The sequence below is a fragment of the Catharus ustulatus genome, chromosome 4 (genome assembly GCF_009819885.2).
Source record: "Catharus ustulatus isolate bCatUst1 chromosome 4, bCatUst1.pri.v2, whole genome shotgun sequence".
NCBI lineage: Eukaryota > Metazoa > Chordata > Aves > Passeriformes > Turdidae > Catharus > Catharus ustulatus.
The window spans coordinates 61,506,111-61,522,795 of record NC_046224.1 but is presented as its reverse complement, the minus strand read 5'-3'; the positions used below and the strand labels follow the sequence as shown (position 1 = coordinate 61,522,795).

General features: G+C 42.0%; 1 protein-coding gene across 1 annotated transcript in view; it reads left to right on the top strand.

Annotated features, from left to right (window-relative positions):
- LOC116995365 (von Willebrand factor-like) overlaps nucleotides 1-16,685 on the top strand; it is a 121,930-nt gene that overhangs the window by 37,650 nt on the left and 67,595 nt on the right. The window contains exons 16-20 of the mRNA XM_033058043.1: nucleotides 2,608-2,848; nucleotides 3,656-3,750; nucleotides 5,419-5,579; nucleotides 12,147-12,250; nucleotides 15,368-15,506. Coding sequence (XP_032913934.1) covers nucleotides 2,608-2,848; nucleotides 3,656-3,750; nucleotides 5,419-5,579; nucleotides 12,147-12,250; nucleotides 15,368-15,506 — 740 coding nt within the window. The remainder of the gene's footprint in view (nucleotides 1-2,607; nucleotides 2,849-3,655; nucleotides 3,751-5,418; nucleotides 5,580-12,146; nucleotides 12,251-15,367; nucleotides 15,507-16,685) is intronic.

The following is a 16,685-nucleotide window of genomic DNA, read 5'->3' as shown; positions in this document are numbered from 1 at the left end:
TTATAGGATCCATCTACAGAGATTAGATGCACCTTGCCTTGTCCTCTCATTTTTCTCTCAATAATAGGGTGGGGGTTTTTTTTAAGTGGCAGTGTATTATACAATGTACAGACAACAGGACTCTCCCAGGTCAGTTGTCTTGCCTTTTTGCTTTTAAAAACAGATGTTGCTGGGAAGGGATAGAGCAGTGTATTGGGATGTGGAGTATAAGCATGACATTGGGGAAACACAGCTGGAAAAACAGGAGATGTTGAAAAATTTAGGAGGTGCATGGGCAAGGAAAATAGTGGAATGGTTTGGACTGAAAAGCGCCTTAAAGATCATCATCTTCCAAGGGACACCTTCCACTAGACCAGGTTTTCCAAGTCCCTTTCAACCTGTGCTTGAACGCTTCCAGGAATGGGGCAACCACAGCTTCTCTGGACAACTTCTGCCAGAACCTCAACACCTTCACAAGGACAAATTTCTGCCTAATATCTGATCTAAACTTGTTTGCTTTCAGTTTGAAACCATTCCCACACATGGATTACAAAGCTTTGTCTAAGAAAAGAATCTACTGCAAATTTATCCCTGTGGACAGGGAGTGACTAGAAAGTAGGAAAGGATGTTGGACTTGGTTATCCCATCCTTTTTTGAATCTTGAAACTCATAAACTGATGTACCCATCTGAAGTCTGCCAAGCCAGTTCCATATTTCCAGAGATTCATGTGTAGCAAATAATACTTTTGGCTGAGGCCTCATGGTTGTCCTGCTGGCATGTGCCTTTAGCGCTGAAAGTTATTTTTTAAATGGTCCTCAACCCTGGGCTGTGCCTGGTCAGGGTTTGATTTACTGCAAAGATCAGGTTTGTGTAAGTTAGAAGCACATTTTTGTGAATGGCTAAGACTCCTGTAACAGTGTATGAGTCTATGTTCTGCTCAGTCCAGAGTTAGGAAGCATTGGCTGTGTTGATGAACACACACTTCTCGGGCTGGGTTTGGAAAGGTACATTATTAAGTAGTTTGGGTACAAGTCCTGGACTTGGGAGGTTTTTGCCCTTAAGAAGGGTTCAAGTCACCTTAGATACTTCTGGGCTGGATTTTCAGTTTAGGGTGTTACACTCCCACATATGAGGCTGCAGGAGCCTCAAGAGAAGCTGGTGCAACCATGTCTCTCTTCAGGTGGCAGGAATAATTCTTCATTTCAGAAGAGCCACAGGCCACTGGTCAGCACATGGACCTTGCTTTGCTAGTCCAGTGAACACCTGGCTGAGGCTGCAGGCCCATCCTGTTATTCCATGGCTGCTGGAGTTCCCAGGGATGTGTGCTCACAGAAGAGAGTAGGGATTATCACATCTTCCTGCAGGAAGGGCTTTCTCTGTAACCCTTTGATCTTGGTTTTAGAAAGGTACAAATGTGCCAATTTTCATTTGCAGCTGCTTCCCTGAACATCGTTCATCACCTTACAACTGTTTGCTGTGGAAGGTTGCTACAAACGACAGTGTAAATCCTGGCTATCAGGAGGCCTGTTAAATTCAAACTCTTGATAAAACAATCTCCTTTTCTTGTCTTCTGCAATGTGTTGTCATAGCTGCCACCTAGTGCTGATGCTGATGTGTGCAGAGGTGAATGCTTCAAAATCAGCCCTGTAGAAGTGGAGGTTTTATAAACAAAGATGACAAAATTGCTCCAAAGGCCATAATTAGCCTCTATTTAAAAGAATTCATCATCAAAAATAATTAGCATCAAGGTTTGACTCCATGATTGCTAAATTACTCCATTATTTGCTCCTGTTTCTGTGGAAATCATGGGGTACTTCTGGGATGTGAGGCTGCAGCACTCCTGTTTACCAAAGTAGAAAAGTACTTTTCTACTACTTTTCTACTTATTTTACCAAATTGTCCCTCAAGATGTTGCAAAGGAAGACTGGTGTAAATGTGTTCATGACACTTTTAATGCTCCTAATGCATGGGATCATGGAAAGGTTTGGGTTGGAAGGCACCTTACAGACCATGTCATTCCAATCCCCTACCATGGACAGGGACACCTTCACTATCCCATGTTGTTCCAACTGGCCTTGGACACATCCAGGGATGGGGCAGCCACAACTTCTCTGGGCAACCTGTGCCGGGGCCTCAGCACCCTCACAGGGAAGAATTCCTTCCTAATATGCAATCTAACCCTCATCTCTGTCAGTTTGAAGCCATTCCCCCTTGTCCTGTCACCCCAGGCCCTTGTCAAGAGTATCTATTCATTGTTTTGTAGGTTCTCTTCAGGTATTGGAGAGCTTCAGTTAGGTTAGCCTGTGATCCAGAGAATAGCAGAGGTTGGACAGAGCTTGTGTTTCATGTTCTGGGTGAAATTTTGTGGCTGGATTTCCATCACAGAGGTTGCAGTACAGTCCTGACATATATTGGTACCTTCCTTTAGTAAGGTTTTGTTGGTGTGTATATATAAGCAGTGCCTTAGGTTGCCCTGGTGCTGCAGTTAAGGGAGGACGGCGTAACACTCCATTTGCAAGTAAACTGAGCAAATACCTTTTAATCCCAACATTCCCAGTCTGTTTTAGGCAGCTCTTCCTTTGGCTGGATTTGGATCAAATGCCCTTCTCCCTTATTTGTTTCCCCAGCAATGGCCTGTCCTGAAGGCCAGGTGTACCAACAGTGTGGGATGCCGTGTAACCAGACGTGCCGCTCACTGTCCTACCCAGAGGAGGACTGTGAGCAGCTCTGCCTGGAGGGCTGCTACTGCCCCCCTGGGCACTACCTGGACGAGCATGAGCAGTGCGTGCCCAAGGCCCAGTGCTCCTGTTACTATGATGGGGAGATCTTCCAGCCAGAGGATGTCTTCTCAGATCATTACTCCATGTGGTAAGTGTGCCGTTCGTAGCCCTTCCCTACACACTGTCACTCCAGTTTTTGGATGGCTTGAGTTGGTAACTGGGTCAGTTCCTGTGCATCTGCTGGAACTAGTTAAAGAAACAGTAAGATTTTGCCTCCAACAAGCTAAATGGTGAGTTTTGCTGTTGTATCTCTCTGCAGTTAATTTCAAATGCCACCTTACTCAGAATTACTTGGTATTAAGCCCTGTTCTATGAACAGTTCCTGCCAGTTTGAAATGGAGCTTAATTACTGACAAGAGCTACTTTGTGGGCTTTTAAAATGTCACTTTAATGTACTGTGCTACACTTCTTAACTGTTAAAACCTAATTACCTCTTGTCAAAGATACAAGTATTAAAAAGCATTTCTAATTGTTAAATTGAGTAGCAATACACTTGGAGTGGGAATGCAATCGCTGAGCAAGCCCAGTTTTGGGAACAGTGTCTTCTTTTTTTCCTCTCTACCACAAAAATCGCAAGTTTCAGGATCTAGGTGGTCCTTTACCTCTTTGCACAGCAAAGCTGACTATTGTCTTGCCTAGCTTTATCCCTGTGCAGCTGCACTGGATCCAGCAAGTCAGGGCCAGCAGGCAGCTGGGTTGCCATGCCACTCTATCCCATCAACTCCCTTAAGGGAAGTTTGCCTTTAATGTTGGTAGACATAGTGGATGGAGAGCAGCAGCTCAGCCCCACTGAGGGGTAGTTTTGTATTCTGAAAAGTTCCCTGTTGACTGCACATCAGCATGAGTGAAAGCTAAATGCCATTTCATTAAATATAACTCTGTTTGTTCTTCTTAGCTATTGTGAGAATGGATACATGCATTGCAGTACAAACAGAGCTCCTGGTGCCTTCCTGGCTGATGTTTTTGCTGATGAGAGGCCATCTCCCAGAAGTTAGTATGCCTTAATGTTAATATTTTATTTTGATTTTTTTTGTCTTCAATCTCTTGGTAGTATAGATTGGAGAAGAAATTCCAGAGGTTGCAACAGCTGTGATATTGTGAGATTTTTTCTAATTTTTTTTAACGGGATAGCAGCAAAAGGGATGTGTGGGAGGGAGGCAGGACTCACTGAATCTCACCTCTAAAAATTATTATTATTATAATTAGCCTCTGGAGTCTCTCTTGAGCTGAAGGTTAAAGGATGCCTTGGCAGTGATCTGAGGTCCCCAGTTGCTACTTGAGGATCCCAAGACATCCGTAACTCATCAATTTTATACCTTCTGCTTCTCACTAGTGGGATGCAAACCCTCTTTTCTGGTGCAAATGAGGCTTTTAGTGGCCTGATGATTACACTGCTACCAGGTTTCCATGTGCCTTCCAGCCAGCAGGAATCTCCATGAAACCACCTGGAGACTGACTGCTGCCACGTTTCCCATCAGTGGACAGGTTTATCTAACATTTGACTGAAGGCTGTGAGAGGTGCATGGGAACACTTGTAGCATCTAACCTGGGGTTTGCAGCATTGGAGAAGGGCCAGCAGGGCTCTGGGATCTTCTGGGGTTTCCCACTGATCCATGGATGGAGCTTATAGGATTGTCATGAGATAGATGGGGGTTTGAGAGTGGATGTGTCTCAGAGGGGGCAGGGCTAGTGGGGCTTTGGGGAGGCCTGGGAATAGCCAGGATTTGGACGTGAATCCTTGTGGGTGCCTTCCAGTTCAGGATAATCTATGATCCCCATGGGAACACCAGTAGAGCCAAACATGCTGTCTTCCATGGCACACTGACAAATGCACCTGTACATGGGGTCTGGAGGAAATTTATGGCTTGATATGAAATTTATGGTGCCTTGGAGACAAAGGGTTATTGCTGTCTTTGCACCTTCTCATGGTAAACCACCTTCTAGAGGGAAACTCTATGAATGCCTCTGTAGGTACAGGGCAGTGACCTGTTTAAGGTTGCTGCTAGGACACCAGTGGCAGTGCCACTGGTTGGATCACCTGTTCTTCAGGTGAAGCCTTCCAGGTGAATATTTCCCCAAACTCTTCCCTTAATGCTCCTAAGACATATTTTTCCTGATAATAGGATGTCAAGATTTACACAGCCTCAGAGAGGCATATTGCTAGTACCACTTGATATAATATCCAGGAGTTTCTTGGGAAATTCTGATCTCCTGTGAGATCCTGAAGTCTCAAAGAGTTTGTGTTGAAGCTCAGGGCACTATTATTTGCAGTCACCAATGTAGTTCTATTCAGTGTGGGAGATGGGTCTAAATACAAGAATATATGATGCTGTTGTTTCTCAGAATATCAATTTTCTGCTAACTTTGTACAGTGCCTGGAGGTGTTTGCATAGCCCCAGTGCAGCCTGGAATTGCACTTTTTATATTTAGTGCAGCATTTTTTCTTCAGTATTAAATACCTGCTTTCATGACAGCCTAACTGAGGTCACTCCAGGGGAAGTAGGGGCTGTTTTCTTTGCCATCTCATGTGTAGTGGTGTTGTTCCAGGCTATGTTCTAAATTATTTTTCTAATCAAAGTTTATCCACCTTTTAGAAAAATACTGTGCCAAGAATACCTGAGTTTTAATTGCACTTTTTGTTAACTCATTTTTTTAAAGTAAAAAGGAGCTTGATGTGCAGATTCCCCATGGAAAAAATTGTCTGTCCTGCCGACAACCCAAGAGCAGAAGGAGTGGAATGCACCAAGACCTGCCAGAACTATGACCTGGAGTGCATCAGCCATGGCTGCATATCTGGATGCCTCTGTCCAAAAGGGATGGTAAGCAGGTTTCAATACAGCAGAAACAATCAGATCCTCTTTGCTTCCTTGCCTTCATTCTCTCCTACCTCTCCTGTCTTCTTGCAGCTTGGGAGTAAGTGGTTGTGAAGTATTGACTGTCAAGGTGTGGCTGGCTCAAAGAATGTGTATTAGTATATCTGTATTGAAGATGAACTTTAGCTTGTAAAAATAATTATTAATCAAAATTCTAAAGCCTGATTTGAAGACCAGTTTATGTTTTCCTTCAGCTCTTTTCCTAGACCCCTCTTCAGTCTTGCTGAACTTTCTCTGTCAGAGAGACAGAAGTATACCCATATCCAGGTTTATCAGAGGGATGGAGCACCTCTCCTCCAAAAAAAGGCTGAGGGAATTGGGATTGTTCAGCCTGGAGAGGAGAAGGCTTTGGGGTGACCTCACTGTGGCCTTGCAGTGCCTGAAGGGAGCCACAGGAAAGATGGAGAGAGACTCTTGACAAGGGCCTGGAGTGACAGGACAAGGGGCAATGGCTTCACACTGACAGAGGGCAGGGTTAGATTGGATATTGGGGAGGAATTGTTCCCTGTGAGGGTGGGGAGGTCCTGGCACAGGTTTCCCAGAGAAGCTGTGGCTGCCCCATCCCTGGCAGTGTTCCAGGCCAGGTTGGATGGGGCTCTGAGCAACCTGGGATAGTGGAAGGTGTTCCTGCCCATGGCAGGGGATTGGAACAAGATCATCTTTAGGGTCCCTTCCAATGCAAACCATTCTGGGATTCTCTGATCCAGCCATCCTTCCTGCTGAGACTGGTTCCTCCTTGTCAAGTCTCCATCTCTCCTTCCTGTGGGTTGTACCAAACTGAAGTTTCCCTGTGAGAAAGAATGTGGGATATCAAACTTGATCAGATTATGCCAGGGGGTATCTTGGAGTTGCAGGTTGTACTAAGCACACTTTTTAGGTTTTTTTAAACTGAAAAGAGGCTTTCTGGAGTCCAGTGTTATGTCCCACTGCAACCTCAAATTCAATTAATAGTTTAAGCATTTTCTACACCCAAATTCCTTCAATCATCTTACTAGAAAACAGCTCCACCCAAATTCTCATTATGCAGTAATTTCTAGCAGTAATACAAGCATATATCTTGAACATTGCTACTGTATTTTGCATTTATGTAAATGGATTATACTCCAGGATAAAATGCCAGCTGTAGGCAAAAGCTCAGGCTTATGAATTGTCTTGCAGGTAAAAAAAAGAATAGAATCTGAAGTCACCCATAAATTTTCACCACAATTTTAAAAACAAGTGTTACTACTTTTCAGTCTGTAAATGTCTATCCTTTAAGTGAAAAATATTCCTAAATAGTAGAGAGATAATAAAACTTAGAAAAGCTTCTGTACTTGAAAAGCTCTCAGAGCTCCAGGGTGAACAGTTTTTTCTTTACATCTTAAATTCACACCTCTGATTCACTGAAGAAGCCTGAGATTTTTGGTTTCAGTTCTGGGATATGGTAATAGTATACTTTTGACATAATTGTGGAAAAAATAAAAAGATACTACTCCACAGAAAAAAATCCCAACCTCCAAACCAGCTTCCTAGTAATTAACCTTCATGTTTGGTACAGTATTTCATATTCTTTTTCAGTAAGTTGGAACAAACAATTGTTTTGTAAAATTGTTGCCAAGACAGCAGTCTTTGGCCTTTTGGAATTGGAAACGCCAGTTTACTTTGCAGTGATGTGAAACACGCCCCCGAGTTCAACAAGATGGTTTGTCAGGTTTTGAATCGAAGAATCAGGCTCAGTATTTAAAAAAAAAAAAAATTACAAAAAAATTAGTAAAATAAATTCGCTGTCCACTAGATGACAGTATGGTTTAATCTTCACTAAACTCAGCCTGGAATTACTTTTTCTCATGTGGCAGAGAATAAAAATCCCGAGATACGCCAAAGCCACGATGGGAGAAGCCCTGTAGAGATGATCTTGTAACCACTGCCATGCAGAGACAGGATCAAGCTCAGTCCCTGTTCAGGTGTGTCCTGTTTGCCCTGTGTTTGACTCCTGGCTCCACAGGAGCTGCCAGCCCTTTCTCACAGAGCAGTTTCCTCCTCCTCATCTAATGGGATGAGGTTTGGGAGAGCCTTTTTTTCTTATTTCTGTGCTCTGCAATGAGGTTTTGTGCTCCCCCGCTAAAGAAGGATGGTGACCAGGATCTCCTTTCCATCCTGTCCTTTTCTAACACAGAGCACAGAGACAAAGCTCTTCAAAGCCAAATCAAAGTCCAAGACTGTGTTTTCCAGGCTTGTACAACAGAGGTGAGCAATAAAGGGACTGGAAAAAGGAATTACCATGTTACTGGTCAGTGTCCCTTACTGGTGTTCTATATTCCTGCCTAATTTACAAGCACTCACAGAGGTGAGCTGCTGTTTGCAGGAAGGTCTGTGAGAAGCAACAGATTACTCAACATGTGTTCCCATAAATATTTGCACATATTATCATGCTGGAAGAAATTGTGCCTTCTTACTGAATATTTATTTTTTTCTTCTTGCTGTACTTGTGGTACAGTTGCACATAGAAATTATCAATGCTCACAGATAACCTATTAGCTTGAAAACAAATCCTAATTTCTTTCAACTGAAAAGTAAGTTTAGTTTTCTACTTCATTTTGACTTAGTATTTTACATTGTTTTCATTTCTAGCAAATAAAAATGTTCAGTATGTCATAAAAATAATTCTTCTGTCTTTGATCGTTTGGAAGGTGGGAAATTCTCCATACTTCTCACACTTTTGCACAGAAGAAAAGAGAAATAACCTATGTGCAGAAGTGTGGGGGAAAATATGCTTTCTCAGATTAGTTTACTGCACTTCAGCTTTTCCCATTGGAAAATATTAATAAATATACAAATGGAGTGTTAACCACCTTTCTGGGGAAAGAGAGGAGCAGAACAATCAGAGAGCACAAAATCCAGACACTCCAAAAGTAGAAAATTAGTTTATTTCTATTCCTGACAACTGACAAAAATTAAGGTTTAAAAATTAAATGTAATATTTTGTTGAATTGACTGCTGAAACAAAACTATTTTAAAAACTTTTATGTTAGTAGAAAAAGGAAAAAAATACATACCCTAAACATCTTAAGCAGGAAAGTCTGGAAGGTTGGGAAGGTGTTTTTTTTTTTCCTTGCTAACTATTTTCAGGTGAAATTTATCTGTTTTGATTTCTGTTATATATTTTTCAGTGTGGGCTTATGCTAAGTTAATGTCTTCTTGAGGAGAGGGCATGTCAAATAAACATCAGAGACATGCAGCTAACATAAGAAAGAGAAGTCAAGTGCAAAACAGCACATTTTGTTCTCCTAGCATGTTATTGACTTGTCTTTGCACAGTAAGGGTGAGAGGATGTTTTAGTTAAAACAAAAATTTATGAAAGAAATTGTTCCCTGTGAGGGTGGGGAGGCCCTGGCACAGGGTGCCCAGAGAAGCTGTGGCTGCCCCATCCCTGGAAGTGTTCCCGGCCAGGTTGGATGGGGCTCTGAGCAACCTGGGATAGTGGAAGGTGTCCCTGCTCATGGAACTGGGTGATCTTTAAGGTCCCTTCTTCCCCAAACCAGTCTCTTATTCTAAAACCTAATAGCTAGAACCTAATAGGGTTCTAGTCTGACCCACTTCCTTTACTTAATCCCATGCTTCTTCATACCTTTGGCTGACTTTCCACTGAAGTCCACATGTGTGTCAGGAGGAACAGAGCTTCCCTTGACACAGGGATACTCATCAAATTGCATTGACCAAGAGAGTTCGAGGTTTAGGTTCATTGAAATGGATTTCAGGACCATAGGATCTCCTTGCTTGGTAGGGACCCACAAGGCTCATCCATCCCAGCTCCTGGCCCTGCACAGCCACCCCAACAATCCCACCCTGTGCATCCCTGAGAGAGTTCTCCAAACACTCCTTGGAGCTCTGGCAGCCTTGGGGCTGTGACCATTCCCTGGGCAGCCTGGGCAGTGCCCAACACCCTCTGGGGGAAGAACGTTTCCCTGATATCCACCCTGACCCTCCCCTGACCCAGCTCCAGCCGTTCCCTGGTCACACAGAGCATAGATCAGAGCCTGCCCCTCCTCCCCTTGTGAGGAAGCTGCAGAACTGCTGTGAGCTCTGACCTCAGTCTGCTCTTCTCCAGCTGAACAGACCAAATGACATCAGCCACTCTTTGTGTGGTTTCCCCTCCACACCCTTCACCAGCTTTGTAGCCTCGTTGGACACTAACAGCTTTAGATTCTTATATTGAAGTGCCCAAATTTGTCCCCAGGTTTCAAGGTGAGGCTGCACCATTGCAGAGCATCAAAATCCTCTGCTGTGGGTGTGGGTAAGGAGAATCTTCAAGGTTCTGAAACCTTAATACTGCCCTTCCTTTTGCAAGATTTTTAAAGGTTCAGCAATTAATAAGACAGAACAAGGAAATGGTGGACATTTCTGTTTGATCCCCAACTAATGGGAGAGCTGGTAGTCAACCACTTGTAATCCCATGGATGCAGAGCATTTGTCTCCATGACAAATCTGTCTTTTTGTGTGGCTGCCTCCCTAGTGCTTCTGCCTCCTGTCATCTCAAGCACTCAGGACTCCTCAATCTCCTGTGTTAACTGCAGTCTATTGATGGATTGAGAGACTTCCAGAGAGAATGCAGCTGCTTGTGAATAGTGCTCCTGGCCTTGTAGTGGAGTACCACATGGTTCTTGTAGTGCAACATGGCAGCTGTGCTCCAGATTTTGGACGGGGCATTAATAGGCCCAGTAGGTTGTGTGTTGCTATTAACAAAGTCATAATTCATTGAGTTTTGCAGAAGAAAATGATAATTCTTCTGGTCAAAGTCCACTTTGGGTTTTTGTGTCCTGCTTGCTGAATCCCACCTACCCACTCTGCCAGTGTTGAAGACAAGGTGCTTTTCCCTCTTTGTTGGTGGTTTTACAACTGCTGCACTGGTTGTGATAAAAAAGCTCATACCGATGTCTACCAGCTTTTAGGGAGCAAGGAGAAGATGTTCTAATTCTCTTTTTACTAACCAGATGTCTAATCCCAAGTTTTGTATCCAGAGGTAAACCCTCAAGTGTATTGTGAACTGTGTTGCTGAACACTGCAAAAATTTAGAAATGTAGCCATGAGTGTGGGTCATATTTCTGTTTTATTTCCTAAATGCCACCAGGAAGGAAGAAAAGAAGATATTAAACTCTTCTTTCTGGTCTTCTCTGGGTTTTCTCACCATCCTTTGTAAAGGTGAAGGCAGAGCTGCAGCTCCCTTGTCTAGAAAAGCATTTCTTTGTTTCCATGTTAGTTCTATGGAAGTGATTTTATTTGGCATAAAGCAGCTCTCCATAAGCCACAGAGCACATGGAGCTACATATGAAGGAAGGGTCTCTGGGCTGTGAAATCTTTTTTATAAATTGTTCCATGTGGCAGTGCTAGGTCCCCATAGGAAAAGGCAAAGCTGTTCTTCCTTATTAACCTGGCGTTCAGACTACATTGATTTCATTGGCCCATATTTAATGGTAAAAATTAAACTATTTTAATGATTTTGCAGAAAGAGTTTTAAGTGGGAAGGAGATATTTTGTGACTTTTGAGTGAGAAGGGGAATGGTTCTCCATTTAGGTATTCCATGAAACAAGAGCCAAACCTATTCTGGCTTTGCCAGAACTGCTATTGAGTGAAAAGTCAGCATAGCAAGCTTTGATTTTGTTGAATTCTCTAAAACTGGGGGTCTTCAAAATGAGAAGTAATCACAGAAAAGGAATAGTCTAACAGCGTTACTTGTTTTTCTTTGGTTGTAGTTTTTTTTGTTTGTTTGTTTTTGGTTTTTTTTTTTTGTTTAAATGGGACAAATGCTTTGTTGCCATACAAAGAGAAACTCAGGTCAGGAGGGTGAAACTGAAAATATGGGTAGAACATAATGTTCTATTTCCCAGCAACAGGGTCTGGAGAGAGGGCAGAATAATACCTCAAGTGGACTGATATTTATACTGCCACCCTGGAAATAAATAGGGATTTGAAAAAAAATAAGGGATTACTGCAATTTTCAGAGGAGAGTTGATAGAGGATTGGCTTTGTTAAAGGGCTGTTGTCTGTGACAACAGAACCTGCATTTTCACGTGGGTGGGTCAGGCACTGAGGCTTCTGATCTCCTTGATGTTCCTATTTCTATTTTTAGTCTATCTCGGCCCTTTGTCTGCTTTTCCAGTAGGCCCTTTTCCAGTTGGTTGTGTGTGAGAAACTATTCATCTGCTCTCCATACTCAGGTTAACCTTGTTCACTGCATTCTGGACTTTCTCACTGTGACATTCTTCTATAACATCATCTATTCTCCCAGCAGCTTGAGATGGTGGGAGCAAGCTGTGATTTATGTACCTGCAGCTCTATTGATGTTAATGGCTAAAAGTATTAGTACTATTGTACTTTTCTGACTTTGGGTAACCTTCATGCTTTCTTTTATTCCTTTCAACTGTTCTTTTGTTTTTCATCCCCACATTCTGTGCTTGCTCCTGGCTGCTTGCTCACCCTGCACACGGCCATGTACCAACACCTCCATGTGGTGACAAATTGTGTATTCCGCTTAGGTGCGGCATGAAAACAAGTGTGTTGCTCCTGAGAGGTGCCCCTGCTTCCACAATGGAAGAGAATATTCCAAGGGAGAAACTGTGACTAAGGACTGCAACACCTGGTGAGCCACTGGGTGTTTTTTCTTTTTAAGGGGCTTTGTTTCTGATAACCAAATATTGTTTGCTTTACAGATCTCTCTTATAGAAAGATAGTTTTTCCAGCACAGTAATTGCACAGACAGCACATTCCCTTTGCATGTTGCATAAAGATCCAATACAATTCCTTGCAATGTCTCTACCTTGTTCCCTACAAATTGTTGTGTGTCTGTGCCACTCCTTTGTAGGCACTAGATAGTGGATTTTGCAAGGACCTCTGTGCTTTGGGGTGGGAGGAAGAGAGCTTTGCTGTTGTGTCTCCCTTTTTGTTGGCTGTCTGGGGCCCTTCAAATCAGCCCTTTTCTGCCAGAAGGGGTGTGATGCACCAGCTATGAGAGGAGCTCTTCAGGCATGTGATAAAGAATTAGGAAGAGACAGGGTCAACCTCTTATATCTTAAATGAGTGCTCTATCCATTGATATATTAAAAATGATGAAAATAGATGGGAAACTGGTACTTTGTAAGAAGAGAAGAGTAAGTGGTCTGTGTCTATCACCATTATCCTGCTTGGTTGCTAGAAAAGGATTTATAGGTCCAAAGGGGAGTTCTGGGCTGCTCAATCTGCATGGAGGGAAGCCCTCAGCAGGGCTTTGGTAAAGTACAGTGGGCCATTTTCCTGCACAGCACGTTGGCTGGACTGGAGGTGCTTTGTTTTCCATGTGTATGTGGGGGGAATGATAGCTCTTTCCTTCAGAGCTCCAACAGTCCAGGGTGTAGGACATTCAGTCACCAGCAGTGTGAAAATTCTGGGGGTGTTTTGAACTCAGACTTGAGAACCTGTTGTGCATTCTAAATGTCCCTGCCCAGCTCTGTGGCAGCCCCTGGAACAATGTTTGTCATCCTCTGTATGGCTGGATAGAGTTGGGTCAGAGAATCGGCATCACTGGAGAGTCCCAGGCTTGATTTTTTTTTAGGTACACTGCTCTTTGAATGACAGTGATTTCAAGTTTTGCATTTTTAGCTAGTGGGACTGCTCCTAACTATTGTTAAATTAGCCTTGGATGAAGGTTTCGTGTGGAAATTTTCACCTCCCAGTGTTTTGTTTCATTTCATTACTTTGCAGCTACATACAACACTGTGAATCAATGTACTGTAATTAAACCTGTGGAAAAATTGGCTTGAAAGGAAAAAGATGGAGGAGAAATTAATGGTTTTTGTCTAGATATATATTCTATAACCTGCTTACATTGCATTTAGGTAATAGTGCCTCAGCTGAAAAACATGCACTGTGAAAATTTTGCTGAAACAAGAGTACAGCATGAAACTCCTCATTGTTAAGAAATTTGCAAGATTTCTCAGAACAACCATGATCAACCTTTTTATTTTCAATTATTCTTACAATCTTTGATCTTAAAGTAGCCATAACCATGTTGTTTCATTCTTGTAACTGCCCATGTAATTCTGGCAATACCATTGTAAATTGTATTTCCTCAAATGCATAGATTTTCTTTCAATATCTGGGTCAAGGAAATGTTAGAAATCGGACTTTTTTTTCATTGATAAAAAGTTCTTCCTCAAATTTTCTGTTTTTCATGAATGTGAAAGTAAAATTGGAAATAAGGTCCCTTCAAAAATGTCACTAGGGCTTTTTTGAACTATGTGACTTTGAAAAGTTTCCTGATAGTTCTCAGCAAATATCAAGTCAAATGTCATTTAGAAAGTGATATAGGAAATTACTATTGCTTTGAGAATTAATAAGGATTGAGAGTCTGCATTTTGGAGGTTGAGATCTTCCTTTTCTTTTGTTTTTTTTTTTCTTTTTGTACTGCTGTTGCAGGAGTTCTCATTCTCACTTGTTCTTAGCCAGATGTGAACACCTGCAAAGGCAATATATGAGCCAGAGGTGTCAGATTTGGCATTTCCATCTGACTTGACATATGGGAGACCCTAATTCATGAACAACGGAATGTCTCCAAGCCTAAGCCAGTGGCAAACCTTCTGTTATGCAATGTACTGGGAATTCATTGTGGAGCTCAATGAAAACTTTGGAGTCACACTTGTGCAGCAGTGCACAGCAGAAATTTGCTAATCTGAATTTAACCACCCCACATCCCTTATAATCTGTCCATGCTCATATTTATAAAATCTTGCTCTTGTCTAACTGTTAGCAGAGAATTATAGAGGAGAGGGGGCAAGAGGTTTCATGTTACTGAAATTTCATTCTTTGAAGAAAGTGTTTTGCACAATATTTTTATTGTAAAAAAGAAAAAAGATTAAATAATATCTATGCTCAGGTTAAAGCATTATTAGAGAACTCAGTTCAGTGCCTGGTTTTTCCTTTGGGTAGCAATTTGATTTTGGGAAAGTACTTCAGGATTTTTATCTCTGAGTTTTTATGTCTGTAAAGTATGGATAAAATTCCTCTTTTCCTGCCCTCACAGGACTTGATTAGAAAATTCCTGAGGCAGTGATGATGTTCATCTACATTCATGGATCATTTAGTAGATGAATGTTTTGCCAACCTCCAGCAATATCTTGCTTTTTAATTATTAAATTATTATTAGACATTGTGTCAAATGGTATTCCAACTCTCCACTGATTTTTGATTTTATTTTCTCAGTCTTTTGCTAGTTATCAAATCAATTTATTTCACTGATCAAAAGCCTGTGGATGTCAAGCAAAAGTTCCCCTTTCATATTTGCAACTTTTGTAGTGATGTTGTGGTCCTTCAGGATACCTCTGGAAAAGGGAAAGGGTGGTGGATGCTCTGTTTTGCTAAAAGGGTAGTTGGAGCAAAGCAGCATATCCTATATAAAATTCTAGCATAAAAGAATATTCCAGCAGACTCTCTCCTGACTTATTTTGTTACAGGGGAATTCAAACCACGCAGAGTTCTACACTCAGCTAGCAAGAAACAGAGAGAAAAATCCCATATTCATTTAATCTTAATGCACTATTTGGATTTATGCACCCACTGCTAACAGATGCAGATTTATGTTAATGAGAGCCTCTCATCTGGTGGTAGAGAGCTCCTGGAGGCAGAGACTGTGGCACTTTCACTTTGCCTGAAGCACTTTGCATTCTCTTGCTTGTTATTTACACTGAAATAAGGACAACTGTCACAGTCCCCTTTTCTGTTACAGCGTGTGCCAGGGGAGGAAGTGGGAGTGCACCAAAAAGCTGTGTGATGGCACCTGCACTGTTATTGGTACAGCTCATTACTTGACATTTGATGGATTGAAATACAAGTTTCCAGGAGACTGCCAATATGTGTTAGCTCAGGTAAGAGCATGTCCAATGTCTAATGATCATATAAAGAGAGTTTCACACCAGGTGAGAAACCCACTTTTTGGATAAATCACAGTTAACTATTTCTAATTACTAAGCCAGATGTATAGTAGAGAAGAATAGAGCTTATTAATATCTTCAGAGGTGTTTTGAGAATTTTAAAGAGTGCATTGTGTTCTATAAAAATCAGGCTGTCACATGTCCAGCTGACCATCTTGAACCTTATGAGAGTACCAGAGCAGAGCTGTCTGAATCTCATCTCCAAAATGGAATTGTGGCTATCCATAAATCAATGTTTTCCTCTTTTCCTCTTCATCCTGTAGTGGTAGCTTGCTGTCTGGCTGAGTGAGGGAAGGAATGCTCACTGAACCTTCTCTAAATGCACCCAGAGCACAGGCTCTACCCATTCCCTTCAGCATGGTCCCTGTCTTGTTCCAGGCACCACCTTCTTGAAGTCCCCTGACATTTTCCTCACAGCAAGAGGAGAGGGGGATAAAGGCAGAGCACACTTAAACCAACTTTTGATTTGTGGAAGCAGACAGAATTTAGAGTTAGCTAAGATAAAGGCTCATCTACATTCAAATTATCACATATTTAGAAATGTCTGTGCAAACAAGGATTTATCTGAAAATTTGGTCTAAAACTAGATGGATTCACAACTGATTGATAACAACAATGTTCTGCAGTTACAGTGTGATATGGTTCTTGGGTGGGCTACTATTTCCCCCACAGAGTTCCCAGGAGGCACAGTCTCCTTGCAGTTCTCCTTAGGGAGGAAGCTGTGATAACCTGCCTCTGCCTAGGTCTTTGAAATATGCTCCACCTTGATGCCAGCTGGATTATATGTTTGAGGAGCGATTGCTTTGCCACTGAAGAGAGCTTTGTGTAAAGGCCTTATAGGCAGCAATACCATATGCTAGTACAAAACTGCTTAAAATGGAATTTAGATCTCTTAAATGACAGACACAGAGAGCTCCACATAGGCACTTTTTCTTAAAAGGTGTGCACTGAAAAAAATGAACATCACCAAAAAGAAATCTAAAAGACCAGAGAGATATGAGTGCTCATATAAATGTAGTATGAACTTTCCAAGGATCTCAGAAATATTGGACTTAGCTTAATGTATTTATTTTCTTCTGTCTGTGTATTCTCATAGGCCCTGTGCCCATCATA